Source organism: Synchiropus splendidus, chromosome 13, assembly GCF_027744825.2.
Source record: "Synchiropus splendidus isolate RoL2022-P1 chromosome 13, RoL_Sspl_1.0, whole genome shotgun sequence".
NCBI classification, from domain to species: domain Eukaryota; kingdom Metazoa; phylum Chordata; class Actinopteri; order Syngnathiformes; family Callionymidae; genus Synchiropus; species Synchiropus splendidus.
The window spans coordinates 6,753,214-6,770,961 of NC_071346.1; the positions used below are offsets into that span (position 1 = coordinate 6,753,214).

Sequence of the window (17,748 nt, forward strand, 5' to 3'; positions counted from 1 at the left end):
ATTTGTCGAATAGACTTTGTTATACTTCAATATCACTAGCAAGTTTCTTCAACTTCAAGTGATCTTACAGGGTTTTAGACAGCAGTATCACGCTAGTGACATCTGGTTTCAAGAAATTAACCCTTTAAATACTCAGCTCTTAAAACAAATTGACGATGTCTTTTTTTATTTTGGACCTTATGAAGCAATGACCATGTAACCGGCAAAAACGCCTCAATATTTTAAATTAAATAAACTAAAACACAATGTTAAACTTTGGTAAATTCAAACCAACTGAGCTCAAACCTTATTAGTAAATTCAATCTTGATAGCCACGGTTTTGTAATGTTTACTTTAAGTTTTGGCTTATTGCCTTTTGAACACTTGGATAGAGCAAAGCATTCTGGGAAATGAAATAGTTATTCCACTATCTTTTGTTATTTGTACATTTTCACGCCTCAAATAATGTTATTGGTCAATAAAAATATGTGTTTGTATGACATATGTAAGGCATCTACAGTGTAGCATGTTTCTGGAACCAAACTAATCCATTTGAATTTCACTTCCATTCAAATGAAACTGGAATTCTGACTTAATAAATTATTTATTTTTGTGCGGATTCCCTGAAATTATTACCCAAGATTTTATGCAGTTGTACTCACTACAACTTCAGCTTCTGAGTGTTAAATGTCCTCATACATCACCGCAATTGAAAGAACTTTACGAATGAACAAGTTACTTCCACGTAGCTTGAGTGAACTTGTTTTGTTGCGTTGCTATAGCAACAACAAAAGCCAAGCCTTCAGCGTAAGTGTAGATTATTCTATAATAGGTGAAACAATCCTCAGAGCGACTTGTTTACGGCAGTTGAAGAACATAATATTGGATGCTAGTTGAGCTCCGCAGCATGTCAGCAGTGGTCACACAGCCGCCGCCTTTCCGTCGCCTGGAGCGAGAAAAGCACATCTCCATGATCATCAGGACGTTCCAGAACAGAAGTGATCCCTCACACGAGGCTAACCCGAGCGAGCGCGGCAAAAATCTCTCTACATGGGTCCAAGATCCGAAAATGGATCCTTTGGAGAAAGACATCTGGAGCTTTCTGGACCTTGTCTCTCACATCTACATCACTGCTGAACCAGAACTACAAGGTCAGATCTTTATCTCAGTGTATCCCAGGTGTTGGACCAGCTTCCTTCAAGTCTGGCTGTTTCCTCCCTGAAGGTCCACGGTGTGTTCCCAGGAGGGTCTTCAACATCGCAGCTGGACCCAGCAGGTCACCCATCCTAGTGGTGGTTGAAGGTAGGACCCAAAACCACCTGATGGAGTTGGAGCCATTTCAGTGTCTTCTCCCCGGCAGAGAGCTCGTGCGTGTGCCTCCAGTGCTGTGGTCCAGCCCGGGCCTGCTCCCTCACCGGCTTTGACCCCCAGGGCCAGCAGCGCTTTTATTTTGAAAGGCCGTTCAGGGCGGACGCTTGTTGCTTCGGCTGTTGCCTCATGGAGGTCAGAGCATTCACTCCTCAGAAGGAGCTCATCGGGACGGTACGGCAGAGGTGAGCCTGGGGAATAACAACAGTGACCCCGACGTGGGTATATTTAAATGAAAACTTCTGACCCCGACACACGACTCCAGCAGCACACACTGAATACCTCACATTCTCAGACGACACAGCAGCCAGTTTCTCAGGCCGAACCTTAAGCACCCGAGATGCCCTGTGCTGGTCCGACATGCCTGTGGGAGCAGCAGCAGCTGCCGCGCTGGAGCCGGACTCCCCGCACACGGCCAGACTCAAGACTTCGGAACATGACTGTCAACTCAAAACGCTGGGTCTGATCTGAGTCAGAACCAACAAGGCTGGACTGCGGGTGGTTTCAGTGACCCGGTGCTATAACAGGTCTAAATATTCTCTCTGTGGTGCAGGAATAAAGCCTGCCCTAGTTTGAACTCGGCAGACACCAAGCTAACAATGGCTTTGGTGCTCTGAAATCATGACAGCTGAAAATGGGATCAACCAAGCATCATTCTGGGCCGTGCCAGTGTGTGGAGCCAGCGCCAGTGCGACCCAGGTTGCCCGTTACATACAGAGATCTTCCTCTCATCAGGTGGAGCATGTTCACTCCTCTCCTGGAGGTCGGGGACCCGAGGACGCCATCGTCCACCGTCACCATCCAGGGTCCCTGCTGCCCGTGCAGATGCCTCACCAACCAGACCTTTCAGGTGACAGAACCTAAGCGTCACCGCTGCACGGCCTTCATTTGCGTTTTCACCTCAGATCGTCTCCAGCGTCAGCGAGAGGATCGGCACCATCTGGAAGAAATGGCCCGGCTTTAACGCAGAGCGCAACATGGACCATGATTATTTTGGACTTCAGGGTGAGTTGGCCCTTCTCTGGGGTGACTGCCGCCTGCTGTGACCCACTGTAATGACTTCATTTGAGAATCTGCTTCACTCTTCCAGTGCCGCCGGGGATGGACTCTCAGAGCAAAGTGCTGCTCCTGGCTGCCACCTTCTTATTGGTGAGGCGCTTCCTTTGCAGCTGCCTTGGAAATGTAACTCACACTATCAGCCCGACGGTCGACTTGCTGTCTTAACCACATTTTTTATTTCTATATGGAGTGTTATCAGACATGATTAATAGGAAAAATGTACAAATAAAAACTAAGATTAAAACTGTTCTTTATGCAGGATGGAAGAGAAAACAAAAACAAAATAAATAATGTTTTTGTTCATGCTCATTTACAGTAAATCAGTAATTTTCTGTGAAAAATGGAGTTGAGCTGAGCCACATACTAACAACTACAGTACTTTATTATGAGTAATAACTGGCTAATAAGATGGTAATGCATATATGAATTTATTGTAATATATGTTCCGGCTCAAGTGTCACCAAAACAAAAGTTTATGCTCCTCATGATGGACTATTGGCCACTTAAATATATAGTTTTAATATACCATAAATTCTGGACTATGAGCTCCACCCACTATTACAAATTTAAGAAGGAAAATTGATCTTGTTCATACATAAGCCGCACCAGTCTATAAGGCACGGGTGCAGCGGTGCTGTTTGCGCTGTCATAAGGTCAGTGCATGAGGATCACTTCTGAACTACTTTTGAAACTGTGTCCAGCATGGAGACTGACTCATGAAACAAACTGGGCAATGTGTTCAACTTGAATCATGAACTCCTCACATCTTTTATTGATATTAAAGCGCTCAAAATGCGCCGTTTTCGCCCGTGTGCCCGTAGTTCCGACACCACAGCTGGTCTCAGCTGCTGCTTGTGGTGTCTGGTCTTCTAGGAGATCGGCTCTGTTGGCGGAGCCGCGAACACACGAGCGAAAACAGCAGGTTTTGGCAGAATAATGCTCTCAAGTCTGTGAAATCCATACATTAGGCGAGTTGCTGTTCAAGACACAGACCAGGAGAAAAAAGTAGAGCCTTATAATCTGGAAATTACGGTACTTGTTTTCTTTATAAAGAGGAAAATTGTGATGAACCTTTACTCAAGTTCTCAACTTGTTTGTGTGAAAGTTTGAATTTCCCAACTGTTGCACATTAACTATCAAGTGTTCATCTCAACTGTTGATGCTGAAACCCGTCTAATTCATGTCGTTCCCTCCACATCTTCCCAGAATCACATGTTTTTTGAGATGAGCTGAAAACATCAGCTACACATGGAGCAAGACGCTGGACCTCAGAAGGAGGCCGATGAAGAATCTGACACCGCAGTAGCAGCAGACGCATATGTGACATTTATTGCTTTAATCCATTTGATGTACAATGAAGAGCGCGACTATACACTGCTGACACCTATACACACACACACACACACGGCGCCATGTCACCGCCCAACATGGGCGGCATAACAGTTCTTTGAACAAACTATACCCATCCTTCTCTTGACAAGATACCCAAAACATCTCTCATTGATTAAAATAGTCAGGGTTTTCCAAAGACATCAGGATGTCCCTTTTAACATCTCCAGCCGTCACTGAAGTGGAGCCGAGGACGCAAGTCACCACTTCTGCTCAGACTGGAGCCAGGCACAGTGATTTTTTTAGGCAGCGCGGCAGTGCATTCAGAAGATGCCTGACTGGAGAGTCGCCTTCCTTCACCAGCTACCATTACAAATATATTCCCCATAATATTTGTAGAAATTCTGGTTAAAAAAAAAATAACCAGGACTTGTTAAAACGCAGCATAAAAACAAAAATGACTAGTACCTGCAACCCTGTGAGAGTCTTGATGAAATAAAGAATAAAACTTGAGTTTGGTTGATGGATTTTTGTCAAGCATACTTTGTCAGAGCAACTCAGCGACCCACATATGCCCTCGTCTGGTGGCAAGTTACACTCACTTGCAAATTAAAAAAAAAAAAGTCTCTTGTCTTCTCTGTTGAATAAAAAAAAAAAAAAAAACTCCCCTGCCTCCTGTCAGCTGACACACCTTTCTCTTCAGAAGGAATGTTCTTTTCTAGTCTTCTCTGGACTTCAGCATCCCACAGTGTCGACCTGCACAGACGAGTCCTTCCAGGACTCCACGCTTTTCCCTGCATTTCCACAATCCTGTGAGAGTAATATTATTATATAAACCATTCTAAACACATGAAAAGCAGCCCTCACCTTCCACTGTGCGGCCGCTAGCGTCCACCACTAGCATTCACCAGACCATGGAAGTCTTCCCATGCTCTGCAGACACACAAAGGCTCGGAAAAGTCAATGCACAGACAATCTAATTTTGAACAATGAAAAACAGAGCACTTCTGAAGAATATCACAGATAACATCACAATAAAAAAATCGAGGGCTACAGAACCAAAGGTAAAAAATGATGATGTCTGGTGAGGCACCTCAACACATAGACGAGTGGATGGATGCAGATATTACTGAGTCAGATCTGTATCTGTTATAACCTTCCGTCAATTGGAAATTTCAGCTCAAAATAAGATGCAACTACATGAAGAACAAAGCTGCACATGATGAGCTAACATTAGGAAACTGCTTCCTAAGGACTTCTTCTGAAATATTTAAAACACGCAAGTGAGAAAATCTACTTCTAAATGACAGTGGTCTGTGAGAGCTTTAGCCCAACAGCAATGTTAAACGTAGGAACGCACAAATGATGACTGGAGAGATGGAGGGATATTTTGTTGCTCATCTTTGAGGGGTATGATGCTGAATGAGTAAGGAATTGTGAGCTGTTTATTTGAAGGGCAACCTTGAGTATCCTGGCTGCCAGAGTCACCTCTGCAACATTAAATTCTCCATCCAGATTTAGGATCTTGGATAGTTAGGACTTGCTTGAGACCATTCCAGAGAGCAGGTGATGGGATCAGAGAGATGAACCAGAGGTAGGAGGTTGACTGGAACTCTGCTGTTCAGCTATTTTTTACTCGACTTATTGGTCTAAGCATAGCGTCATGAAAGACACTAAATGTTCTCACTAGCATCAGCAAGAACCTTCACATGGGTTCACAATTAGTCGGACTGCTGTCCAGGATGTTCAACTTTCAAGGGCCAAAACAGCTTTTCTACCACACATACATGACTCTCAAAGATTCAAGACTCTCTGATCCTACAAGATTTCTTGTTATGACGGATAAATGATTGACGTGTACACGAGACAACATGATGGTGTGATGTGAGAAGAAGTAAAAAACTGATGAGACATACATACTTAATGCTGTCTGTGTGGGTCTTGTACTCCATGATGGTGTTGGGAGGAAGGTTGAGGACTCTGCGGAGCGTGTCTCTGATGCGGGCAGTCGTCGCCTGGTCACTGGCAGTTTTGTTCCAGATCGAGATGATGTCCTCCTGGAACATCGCAGCAGGTGCCTTAGTACAAGTGTCATCCAGTTCAGGGGTTCTTAATGTTTTTGATCTCGGGGCCCACCTCTTCCAGAACAAATGGACCCGGGGCCCATTCAAGTCATAGAACTGATTGATGACTCTTCATATCATTCGTGTTCAATAACCATATTTAATCTACTTGCACGTAAACAAAGCAAAACCTTGTGAAATGACATGACACCATGTTATCACTGCAAAGTTATTTGTCATCGAAAAGTCCAACCAGCAGCAGAATCAGGTGCAAGTCATATTCATCACATTTACTATAGAAAATGGTTTATTTAGTTTTAATTTAGTAATTCATCAAATTTACTTAAAAAATACAGTTGATGCAAACTGCAGAGAAAATTGGAAAAAATGAATTACATTTGGAATAAAATGAATCTAACTAAATAAATAGCATAAAATAAAAATGATATATTTTATTGAAGCTCCTTAGAAGATATAAGTAACGTGTAAATGAAAGTATCACGAATAAACTAATTTTCAAAACTGCCCCCACAGGTGCTTTCATGAACAGTGTTTACTTTATCATTTTTTCTTTTCAAGAACTTCTCCGTCGTTGGTAACTCTCACAGATTTGCAGCTGTCAATGCAGTGACACACTACAGCCACCATATGTGGCTCATGTGTTAAAACTGAGTGTCTCGCGGCCGAGAGATGTAAAACAAAAAAACTTTTAGCGGCCCTCTAGGAGGCGCTTGTGGCCCATATTATGGTTACGATTCACTGTTCTAGTTGAGAGCCATCAACTTTTTAACAGCAACCGTTGTTTCACGATCAAGCAGTATGAACACAGACGGTCATATACTCAATGGTAAAGCAAGGGACAGGTGAAAGGTTCCGGTTACCTGAAAGCGAACAGACACAACAGCCCCACAGATCTCCTCTCCAACCATGAACTGCTCCCCCAACATGGCCAAGATGAGATTCTCCCAGCATCGGGATGCCAGGCCTTTCCTGAGGCGGATGATCCACTTGCCACCCATCTTATTGGCATCATCCTAAGATTTAAAGGCAGATGAAAAAACTGTAATTTCAAACTCTTCTAAACGCAGATGCCGAAAAGGAAAAAAGTGCCCACCTCCCACATGGGCTTGATTCCTTCCTTGAACAAATGGAAGTCACTGTGGCCAGTCAAATCGCCCGGCCGGATCATGTGACTATAGAAACGCCAAAATTGCTCCACCTGAGGAAGGGAATGAAACGTTATTTCACAATGAACAAGCACTTAAACTGGAGATGAAAAAGCCAAGACTCTGCTAACCGAAGCAAAGCTGCCGATCTGTTTAATATTCTGTTCGTAGCTCTGGGTGCTGGCGGGTCTCCCTGGGGTGCGCCTCGAGTACCAGAAGGTGTAGTTGTACTGGAGAGGGTGCTCTCCTGCCCCAGGTACAACCATCTGTTGTATCCAGAATGAAATCAGTTAGGTCTAAATGACTCGTATTCATGTGAGCAGGACAACACCCGGAACCTCACTTTTTTCTTTGTGATGTTCTGCTCCTTCTCCTCATCTTCAATCTTTTCCTTCTCACAGTCTTTCGGTGAGCCTTGGTCCTGTTCATGGTCTCCACTGTCGTCATCTTTTAAGCTGGACGGGAAGAAACACACATTTTAATATACAATGATTCTTTCCAAATAAAAAAAACCCATGTGCTTAAATGAATGCTGAACATAGTACGTAGACTTGTACATTGGTAAGAAGGTCCAATTCACAACACGTTTCTTTAGCATTGCAACGACACCGTTAGATCAACTGGTGGAGCACGTAAAAATCGAACATACTGGGGTGAAGGCCAACTAAAGCAGACTTTAGCTTTGATATAAAGTCGCTCACTGACTCATATGGAGACCTCATTCATTACAAAAACAAAGTCATTAGTTTCAAATCATACAGTGGGAGCATCTATCCTTACACACCAAATACAGCTCAAATAAAACTAGTCGAACACGTTTGAGCGGCCAGGGAGGCTAGCAGCCGCCGAGCATGAGCAGCATTAGCGCGGTCACGTCACTACTCCCACATCGAGGATCTGCGGCCTAGTCGGCTTTCGTCGACCAATGCTAATGCTAACAAACATTTTCTGCGATAAACCGGTGCAAAACTGACGCTACCATCATGCGTTTGTGTAGATGTTTTATCAACACATCGCTACGACGTAGAATTTCAGCACAAGGCTCGCACAGAACCATGCACTTAAACTGACACACCTCTCGTTTAGCATGCGGCACTCCATTACTACGGTCCCAGTGAGCCGCCGCAGACAAGAGTCCACCGCGCAAACAAGACTCGCTCATTCAACTTTGTACTCACGCGTCAAATTTGTTGTTCATTATTTTGTAGCTTTTCCGAGTTCGACTACTGCCTCCGGGATTCCGCAGCAACGGCGGCGCGCAATGTGAACTTCCGTGGACGCGCACGTAAAGTTGAACGTGACAGCTGAGAAGTTTCACGTGGCTCCAAACGTATGGTGTGAAACAGTCTAGTGAAGCGAGCTCAGACTTTTGTTTCAGCCTTTTTATTCCCGCACACATCTCAAAGTGTGTGACTGTAATCACTTATTTCCAAAACGTACTACAGGCTCCAGAGATTCAATGATCACAGAGCATGTCATTCTGCACACATACAGTCTTGTATGAGCTCCAGAAACACACACAGCCTCATAGAAAAAGGGCGAGCGACCCCTTTCATACGCCGCCTCTGATGTGCCGCATCCACCCTTTCAACCCTCCGTCATCCTCCCGTACGGCACCATCAAACAGCCACACAGTTGAAGTGGAGTTCAGGGCAAAAGGAAAGCTAGAAACGTACCGATCGTACGGAGAGTCACCTAAACATCATCTAAAATAAAAGGCTACCATGATATTGACCAGAGAGTATAAGAGAAAGAACCGGAAAGTTACACGGTGTGGCACAGTGCGGTGAGAGTCCATCCCCTCATTCCTCGCCCCCTGTGCCTCAGTGAGAACCTTGATGAGAGCGCTCTTTGTTCTAGTCCGCCGGGCGCATCAGTGAGTGAATGAGCAAGAGCAGCGGCGGCCCTCTTCAATGGCGGCTGTTTGTTTACACCAGTCAGTCCCGTCATACTTCATTAGGAGCCCAGCCCACCGACAACCTCTGATGTCCTAATCTCTGAAGAGTGTGTGGCGGGCCATCGGCCCGGAGCCGCGGCGGTTCAGGATGAAGGGCCATCTCCCAGTCCTGACACACAGTTTCGCTGCACGTACATGTCCGAACACGCCGCAGCAAGCGCACAAGGCTCTGCATGTTTGAGGAGACCATCGGCAGTGGTCAAGTGAACTGGCTTGTCATCACAGAGATACTGGAAACCTGGAAAACAAACCCAGATCAATAGGTTAATGTTTCAGCCCCTTCTTTGGCGGCGTCTTTCAACCAAAACAGCTCCCTCTGAAAATGTTTTATCATTTAATGCTTCACAACTTGTGCACCTCTTCCCTTCTGGAGAGACGTCACTCACTCAGCAACCCCTCCCACATGCAGCGGCCACACACATAGAGGAACAGCCACCTGCAGCAGACACTCTACATTCACTCCTACAAAAGACTATTTTAAGGCTTGGAACACATTATTTCTTTTTCCATTCATTGTAAAAAATCGATTCAGATTTTGAACATTTCACTTCTCAAACTGCCTTCTGGAACGGATTGTGGTCGAGAACCGAGGTACCACTGTAATACATTTCAAGTTAAACTTGAAATGTATGACAACACAGTAAGGATACAGGTCCGAACACAAGCAGAGGGTGTGGATAGTTACAGATGAAAATGACTTACCTCTTGAATAGCTTTCCCCAAACACTCCTTGCTTTGGACCACCTTCCTATTTAAGCAACAATAACATTTCAGAAAACGTTTCAGACTACGTAAAAGCTGTGCTTTGGCCAACCTGTTGATGATGCGGGCGACGCTGAGTGTGAAGTCCGATGAGCAGTCGGGCTGATAGGTGGACGGTACGGCGTGGTACAGTCCAGGGGACAGACGGCAGGACAGGCTGACGTCCGGAGTGTAGCAGTGAGGGACGCAGCTGGCGACAGGATCCACCCAGGCCTCAGACATGTCTCCATCTGGGACCTGTAAACAGAGAGGACACTCAAGCAAATGGACCGCAGAAAGGCAGGTTTCAAAACCTCTATTCAACAGTAAAAGTGCACTGACCTTGTAGACGTGGAAGCCAATGGGGAGCAGGTCAGAATCAGCCGCACCCTGATGCAGGGTGATCTTGATATTAACACCCATAGGCCTGGTCGAGTCTTCGGACACTGTAAATGGGAAGCACGGATTCTCCCTGTGAGACGTGAAGTTCCTGCTTCCTCCTGCTGTTCGTCCTTTCACCCATGAGCCACGGAAGTGCTGAGTCTCCCACTCAGCGTTTGCAGCGATTGGCAGTGGTGGTGCTGGGCTTTTTAGGGCACTTGGAGTAACACAGATGGATCACATGTCAATCATTGACATCAAAAATAAAATGAGTACTTTCAGATTAAAAAAAAAACATCATAAAGGAGCGTTATATTATTATCATTTTACAAACTAAGTCATTCAGCTCAGTTCATTGATCTGTTATCGCACACTACAAGATGCTTTTGTGTCGATAATGTGGATACATCCGCAAAGAAGATTATTAAAATCAAATTAAAATGATTAAAATATCTTTTTTAGAGTCTTCTACAGAATGACCAGCAGGTGTCACTGTTCCTCTACCATCCTCTTTTTACTGCATGAACGCCTACCGTAAAAACGTTACAGGCCGATGCTAACGTAAATATGTTTATAAAAAATGAACTATGAGTCACAACTATTTGTCTCATAAAATGTATCGATTTAAAAATGGGTACAATGACACAGTAAATACTGGAACTAAATAAGTAACCAAATTTAAAGGTGTGGTTGAGGGCAATTTCTTTATTGTGGAGTGGGAAATTGTTCATCGATTCGGGTTGATCATTGTGATACAGCGATAACTCACTAATATTTTGGTGTCCACCTCATTGACATAGTCATGTCAGGTTACCTGAGTGATGCAGGGGAGGAGGAGAAGACCCTGATGAGAAAGTTGGCCTCCGCTCCATGCTGGTAACAGCTGGGGATCAGCAGGTAGAAGCCAGGCTCCAGCAGTCCAGGCAGCACCACCTCTCTATCGTAGGTGTGGCAGTGAGTAGAAGCATGTGGAGGTTGGTTCACAGTTCGGCTCAGATTAAAATGCTTTTTCTGCACCTATGAATGCAAAACATCGAATTAAAGTTCAAACAGACATGACCTATAAAATGCTTCAGATCTTTGGGTTTTATTTTAAGAATGACGGATACAGGACTTGTTATGATGCAACACCACAAACCTTCCACATGTGAAGGGCAATAGCATGATAGCGCTGGTGAGTAGTGTCACTGCCGCCCTCATGACACGTCCTTCTGCTTTCATCCGCCTTCATCCACTTCCTGTGCTGCAGCAGCGACACAAGCACCTCTGCTTTCTCAGACACTTTAAGCCAAAACTTTGGGTTGCTGGTGTAGCTGCTGCTGTTGCGACTTCCACCCGAGGAGAAACCTTTCAGCCAGCGGCCCGCCAGCTGCTGACTGTGTTTCAGAACACCCCCTGTTTGAAGAGCGAGTCAGAGACCTGAACACCACAGGAAAATATCGTAGTCTCACACCTGTATATATACTCTGTAGGTGCCCCTCTTCACTGATGGGGTATCCCACGGTGACGTCATCAAACTCCGACAAAAATTCATTTATATCAAGCCAAAACTCTCCATCTTTTAGTCTTGACTGCAGGGTCAAGGCGTAAACATGGTCAACAGAGCCCCAGCCTTCACCTCTGCAGAGACAAAAGAGCAGACGTGGAAAGTTACGAGAATAATTTTTTCAAAATATCTATTTTTCCTCTAGGGTTTTAACATTCCTCTGGCTATTTAACTTACACCAAAAAAATATTTCAGATTATTATGTGACTTATTATCTTTGTTCACTTGTTATTATAAGTTTATAAATGAAGGAAACAGAAATACAGACTTTCAACAGACAAAATTAAAAAGCAACCTTTTACTATTGAGTCATGTGGATTGTTGAATGTCACGAATGATTTTAAAAACAATCACAAAAACAAGCACATTAATACCAGAGGTTCCACACTCTCACCCTTCCATCCAGGCTCCTCCCCATGAGCATCTCCCCCAAGGATTCTTGAGCCTGAGAAGTCGCACTTCAGTGCCATTAACCTTCTTCACATCCACCCACTCCATCACAGAGAGTGCATGGTGCTGGTCTGGCTCACTGCAGCCTGAAACTGAAGACCACATGGCACACAATGAAAATATTTATTATGTGTTTACTTCCCCTTATTGTACCAAACCTCCAGGATTGCTGTGAGTTGAGCAGCTGATGGCACAGGCATCCATCATAGAGTTCAGGAGGTTCAAATCCAGTCTCCTCCTTCTGACCTCATCGCGGTCCCGTTCGGGTTTCAGCCTGTCCTCTGTTCCAACGTCACCCAAGCTCCAGCACTCCGCCAATCCACCTGTCAAGTCCACCATGGCTTCGTAGACTTGCCCAGCCCACAGCCGCTCATATGAGCCATGAAGCCTGAGGAGTTGAGTGAGAGTATTGATCGACAGCTTAACAGAAGAAGTCATCACATGTTTATATTTCGAAGGAAAATAAAGCTACCTACTTAGCATAGGCCTTTTCCAATAAGGACACCCAAAAGGCGTTGGGGGAGTGGCAGCGTGAGAAGCAGGGAGTTGAATTGATACACGGCAGGCTGTCATCAATGGTCACCTCTCTCCAGTGTCCATGCTTCCAAAACCTAAAGTGGAAGGAGCCTCTGTACTTGCTGTCTCCCCAAAAAGGCTGGTCTGGTGAAAACACCTGCATTCAAGCAAGCAACTGATCAGCATCACAAAATGCTCTAACAAGAGCAGGGATGCATTTAAAGGACTGTACCTTGTGCAGGAGATGCTTGTTCTTGAGCAGGATGGAGCATGCGCACAGAAACCAGCAGTCTCCCAGAAATCCCTGTTTCGCATGAGCCTGGCTGACGTCTTCAGGATACAGAACCGGTGACTGGCAGATCTCCTTCAAGTGCAAATGACAGCCAATGAGGACAGGCAACGTGGTGACATGAAATAATTCTGAGTGTGTGAACTGTGATGTAATTGAATAGGAATTTGGTGAGACTCATGATGGGTGTGACATGTGAGCATCGAACCTGCGGACGTTTCCAGATGACACTGCCCTGAAGTCTGGCTATAGGTGTGGAGCCATCAGAGAACAAGGAAGCGTCATTAGCGGGGAAATCCAAGTCCTCGAACAGAACCACACCTCCACTCTCTGCACCCATGGTTTCGTTGGTGGTGATGTGAACCTTCAAGACACCTGGAACAAAGAAGAGCGACTCTTGTCACATTAACACATTCCTTTAAAACAAGGTTGTTTTTGTTTACATTCACGTGTAATAATGCAAATAATTACGTTTTATTGCTGAGTAGTCACCGGTTTGGTGCTCATTTCATTTCCAGTTTCCTTTTAAATCCAGTTTTATAATATTGTAACTTAGCTGAAGTACATTCATAGATTCTTTACAGTTATTTACAGTTAAATAATTAAATGAAACCACACTGAATACTTGACATGCAACATACCGAGACAAGTGGGTTAACGCACCCACTGTTGAAATACTCCATTAAAATGGATGTAACACCTCGTTTTGTAATAACTCTTACCGCATTTTCTTCATCTGCTGTCATAACAGCCCAGCTGCTAACTGCAAGCTATACGTTAGCTACCGTTAGCTCGCAGCCACAACCGATGCAGCATCCTATACAGCTTCACGTTCGAGACGGAAAAGAGAGGTTAATAAAACAATTGCAGAAAATGTGTTTTAAACAATGGTGACCAAGGCTTGAAATAGAATTCTATTTGGTTGACATCACAGAAGATACAGAGGTAAAAACATTACAACTTCCGCTCTGACACCCGGCGAGTGAATCCTTCCTGAACAGTTGACTACAGCCACCTACTGGCGAGGTCATGAACTGCGTCGTTCTCTCTACATTGCATTTAACTGTATTTATTTCACATTTTATTCTGTGACATGTCAGCACCTTGCCATAAACGACGAAAACAACCGCAACCACATGCAAAACCACATTTTTTTAAATCAACAAAACAGTCTTTGTCAAAGGATTTGACCAAGAAGTTGAGTAGGATTCACTTCATAACTGGGACATCATCTTTCCTTTGGCAGGAACTGAGTAACATGATCTCCCTTCATTCGGCAAACGTCTTACATAAGCGGCCACAATGTTACGGCTGGTGTTAAAAATAGCAGAGTGGCAGTGATTTGACTCAAGCATTTTTGAATGTTACAGGTGCCATAATGCATTTTCCAGCAGGCAGTTTCTCTGCCAACTCGACAGTATCTCAACACGGCCGCACGGAAGACAGATCTGCCCACAATGTAAGAAAAGATGATGACAGTGCAGTAATCGAGGTCAAGTACTGATTTTGCAAAGTACTTTCCCTCTCTCTGGGGTACCAACTTCCCCCTCCGTGCGTGCGAACACATCTTTCACGAAACGTGAGCCCTCAAAGATGAACTAAAGAGATTGTTGCATTCAAACAACACCACTGAAGTTTGATGAGGGAAGTCGATATGGACCTTCTTGGACTTTGGCTCCTTCATTGAAGCAGGGAAAACCCAACTCCTTCAAACGCTATTGAAAGTGGGATTAAAATTTCCCGAGCTTCTTTGCTCGATTTACCGGCAGGATATTGTTCACAGGTTTTGACCAGTAGAGCCATTATAGCTTCCGTTCCACTAAAGAAGCAGAACAGCAAGGACAAGACTCAAGTTTACCAGCTGGTGATGTGCGGTATGAAAGTGTAACACGCCACACATCAACATCATAGAATGTGGTTTGTTTGAAAGGATACAAGAATAGGACCCTCATTCTAAAGTGGCCTCATTTTGTGCTTTTTCTTTTCCCTTGTTGTTTTTCCTCTGACCCAGAAACAAACTTCACTACGACCACAGACCAACCCACCCGTGTTCATCGTATTAACACAGTTACACTCTCCGTTTACTCCACTTCCATGGGATTAAATAACTAAGTTCTTAATAATTTTGTACACGAAATTACATTTTCCATTTTCTAGAGAAGAAAAAAGTGCAGAAAATAATTAAAAAATAAATCATAATAATTTAAAAAAAAAGATTTTGTTTTTCTTTTGTTTAACCTGAGGGTCAGTTTTGGCAAAATAAACAGTATTATTGTTCTATTTTGTTGTTCTGTTCTTCTTCTTATTATTATTAGTAGTAGATCGATAGATAGATAAATAATTATTATAAGATTTGCCAATTTTGAAACTACCATTTCAATAAAACAGGCCTTTATAATTCAATTCAACAGTTGATATTCAGGGATGAATCCTGTATCATAATTCATTCAAATCTACTTGATTTCAGACTTTGACACAATATTTAACTCCAAATTCCACTCTAAATCACAGAGTAGTATATTTAGAGAAAAATACAATAAAAGGAAAATTGAAAATGCATACATCAATATCATTCAGTTTTGGCACACCAGTCAAAATAAATAGAATTATTGTTGTTCTTATTATTAGTAGTAGTAGTAGTAGAAGATAGATAGATAGATAGATAGATAGATAGATAGACAGACAGACAGACAGACAGACAGATAGATAGATAGATAAAACAATATAAAAACCAATATTCTACATTATATTCTAGATAGATAGATAGATAGATAGATAGATAGATAGATAGATAGATAGATAGATAGATAGATAGATAGATAGATAGATAGATAGATAAAACAATATAAAAAACAATATAAAAAACAATATTCTACATTATATTCTAGATAGATAGATAGATAGATAGATAGATAGATAGATAGATAGATAGATAGATAGATAGATAGATAGATAGATTGATAGATAGATAAAACAATATAAAAAACAATATTCTACATTATATTCTAGATAGATAGATAGACAGTTAGATAGATAGATAGATAGATAGATAGATAGATAGACAGATAGATAGATAGATAGATAGATAGATAGATAGATAGATAGATAGATAGATAGATAGATAGATAGATAGATAGATAGATAAAACAATATAAAAAACAATATAAAAAACAATATTCTACATTATATTCTAGATAGATAGATAGATAGATAGATAGATAGATAGATAGATAGATAGATAGATAGATAGATAGATAGATAGATAAAACAATATAAAAAACAATATAAAAAACAATATTCTACATTATATTCTAGATAGATAGATAGATAGATAGATAGATAGATAGATAGATAGATAGATAGATAGATAGATAGATAGATAGATAGATAGATAGATAGATAGATAGATAAAACAATATAAAAAACAATATTCTACATTATATTCTAGATAGATAGATAGATAGACAGACAGCACACAAACACAAGGTCTCCAGGTTAAATGATTGACAGAGTGATTTATATTTTCGACACGATCAATGTTCTTTGCAATGATTTGTATGTGCACTCCTGTGAAGTCTCGCCAAGAATTTCCAGCTCTGACTCCTCCCTTATTGTTTAATGCTGCGGGGGTTTTATGATGACATCGGCTTTCCATGTCATCTTGTTCTACAAGTTTCCACCTTCTCTGAGCCAATATAAATTGGCGACCAGGCTGACAGACTCTAGAGAGGCTGCAAAATGAGGTGGACCATAGCTTGTGACACACGTCTCCTTCTTGTGGTTTGCCTGATGGCCACAGACACACTCGCAGGTACAATATTCATCGTTTCTGCTGAATGACTTGATATGTATTTCACTCATAGAATATACTTTTGGGTACAGGGTACGGATGCTGTCGCAGATACACGACGCAAAAGATACCTTTCCCTGAAATCAGAGGCTTCTCGGTCCAGACCATGAAGGAGTTTTGTTCCATCAATGCCATCATGTAAGTCCTGCTCAAACTAGCAGACAAATTCCATAACTGGTGGGTCCATTTGACCTCGGAATTTAAATTCATAAACGTTTGGTTCTTTCATGGAAATTAAAGATTCAGTCATTCAGACCATTTATCATACTTAACACACAGAAAAATCATGATGAATATTGTCAATTATTTAACTATGAGGAAAGTTGCAAAACAAATGTTCCCTCCTTTTGTTTTATATAGATTTTGGGATTACATTTTTTTGGCCTTGCATAATAATATTGTCATCATAGTAACAATAATATTGTTACCATTTTATTTTTTTAAAGTGCATTTATTTTTAATCCGGAATTTTTAGGCAATGGCATGAAAGATATATTTTGTTCCTCAGATTCCACACGAAGAAGAAAGGGAAACGGTGCACAGACCCCACTCAGGACTGGGTGATGGACTATGTTGAAAGGCTGGGGTGAGTGAATCTTTATTTTTTTAATAAATAATCATTAAAAAAATGCAAAGAGTAACTGGATTATTATGACCATCGTTCCAGACCAGAAGCATTAATTGTTCACCACAGCAGAAGAGAGGACGTTCTCCAGATAATAAAAGGATGGATGGAAGCCTTGAAGAATGCTGCTGTATAAAATGTACTTTACTTTCCTTTATCATATTTTTGTACCGTTTCTCTGCAATAAAACAAACAAGATTAAAACTATTTTTTGTACCGGTGCGTGGTAGATGTAGGAAATGGAAGGGCAGAGGAACAGCGCCCCCTTTCGTAAGATGTGAGCAACACAATGCTTAACAAGTACTTACAGGTAAATAACTGACACTAGAACCGTATTTAAAACCATAAACGCAGTAACACCAACACATAAATGGCGCATATGAGGACACGCTCCAATTGCCAAAACTAAAAATGGGGGGAAAAAACTTC

The 17,748-nt window shown here is 42.4% G+C and overlaps 3 protein-coding genes across 7 annotated transcripts; 2 read left to right on the top strand and 1 right to left on the bottom strand.

Annotated features, from left to right (window-relative positions):
- The first annotated feature begins 861 nt into the window (after nucleotides 1-861).
- LOC128770002 (phospholipid scramblase 2) lies at nucleotides 862-4,102 on the top strand. Its single transcript, XM_053884203.1, has 7 exons — nucleotides 862-1,130; nucleotides 1,204-1,281; nucleotides 1,340-1,532; nucleotides 2,083-2,197; nucleotides 2,253-2,352; nucleotides 2,438-2,496; nucleotides 3,613-4,102. The coding sequence occupies exons 1-7, from the start codon at nucleotides 866-868 to the stop codon at nucleotides 3,637-3,639; spliced, it is 837 nt and encodes a 278-aa protein (XP_053740178.1). The 5' UTR covers nucleotides 862-865; the 3' UTR covers nucleotides 3,640-4,102.
- Nucleotides 4,103-4,378: 276 nt separating this feature from the next.
- eif4e2 (eukaryotic translation initiation factor 4E family member 2) lies at nucleotides 4,379-13,821 on the bottom strand. 5 transcript variants are annotated; one of them, XM_053884198.1, is made up of 15 exons: nucleotides 13,567-13,821; nucleotides 13,053-13,219; nucleotides 12,788-12,919; nucleotides 12,516-12,712; nucleotides 12,198-12,427; nucleotides 11,984-12,131; nucleotides 11,497-11,663; nucleotides 11,182-11,438; nucleotides 10,858-11,060; nucleotides 10,005-10,260; nucleotides 9,736-9,920; nucleotides 9,624-9,669; nucleotides 8,143-9,159; nucleotides 7,308-7,419; nucleotides 7,193-7,230 (listed from the first exon to the last, which is right to left on the bottom strand). In XM_053884198.1, the coding sequence occupies exons 2-13, from the start codon at nucleotides 13,182-13,184 to the stop codon at nucleotides 9,121-9,123; spliced, it is 1,992 nt and encodes a 663-aa protein (XP_053740173.1). In that variant the 5' UTR covers nucleotides 13,185-13,219; nucleotides 13,567-13,821; the 3' UTR covers nucleotides 7,193-7,230; nucleotides 7,308-7,419; nucleotides 8,143-9,120. The 5 variants fall into 5 exon arrangements, with proteins under 5 accessions (XP_053740174.1, XP_053740175.1, XP_053740177.1 ...); XM_053884199.1 differs by lacking the exons at nucleotides 9,624-9,669; nucleotides 9,736-9,920; nucleotides 10,005-10,260; ... (7 more) ...; nucleotides 13,053-13,219; nucleotides 13,567-13,821 and adding exons at nucleotides 4,379-4,545; nucleotides 4,603-4,668; nucleotides 5,656-5,792; nucleotides 6,680-6,832; nucleotides 6,913-7,017 and having other exon boundaries at nucleotides 7,096-7,230; nucleotides 8,143-9,114; XM_053884200.1 differs by lacking the exons at nucleotides 9,624-9,669; nucleotides 9,736-9,920; nucleotides 10,005-10,260; ... (7 more) ...; nucleotides 13,053-13,219; nucleotides 13,567-13,821 and adding exons at nucleotides 4,379-4,545; nucleotides 4,603-4,668; nucleotides 5,652-5,792; nucleotides 6,680-6,832; nucleotides 6,913-7,017 and having other exon boundaries at nucleotides 7,096-7,230; nucleotides 8,143-9,114.
- A 2,686-nt stretch (nucleotides 13,822-16,507) lies between these two features.
- On the top strand, nucleotides 16,508-17,507 carry ccl20a.3 (chemokine (C-C motif) ligand 20a, duplicate 3). Its single transcript, XM_053884138.1, has 4 exons — nucleotides 16,508-16,655; nucleotides 16,727-16,832; nucleotides 17,203-17,280; nucleotides 17,362-17,507. The coding sequence occupies exons 1-4, from the start codon at nucleotides 16,583-16,585 to the stop codon at nucleotides 17,453-17,455; spliced, it is 351 nt and encodes a 116-aa protein (XP_053740113.1). The 5' UTR covers nucleotides 16,508-16,582; the 3' UTR covers nucleotides 17,456-17,507.
- The last annotated feature ends 241 nt before the right edge of the window (nucleotides 17,508-17,748 follow it).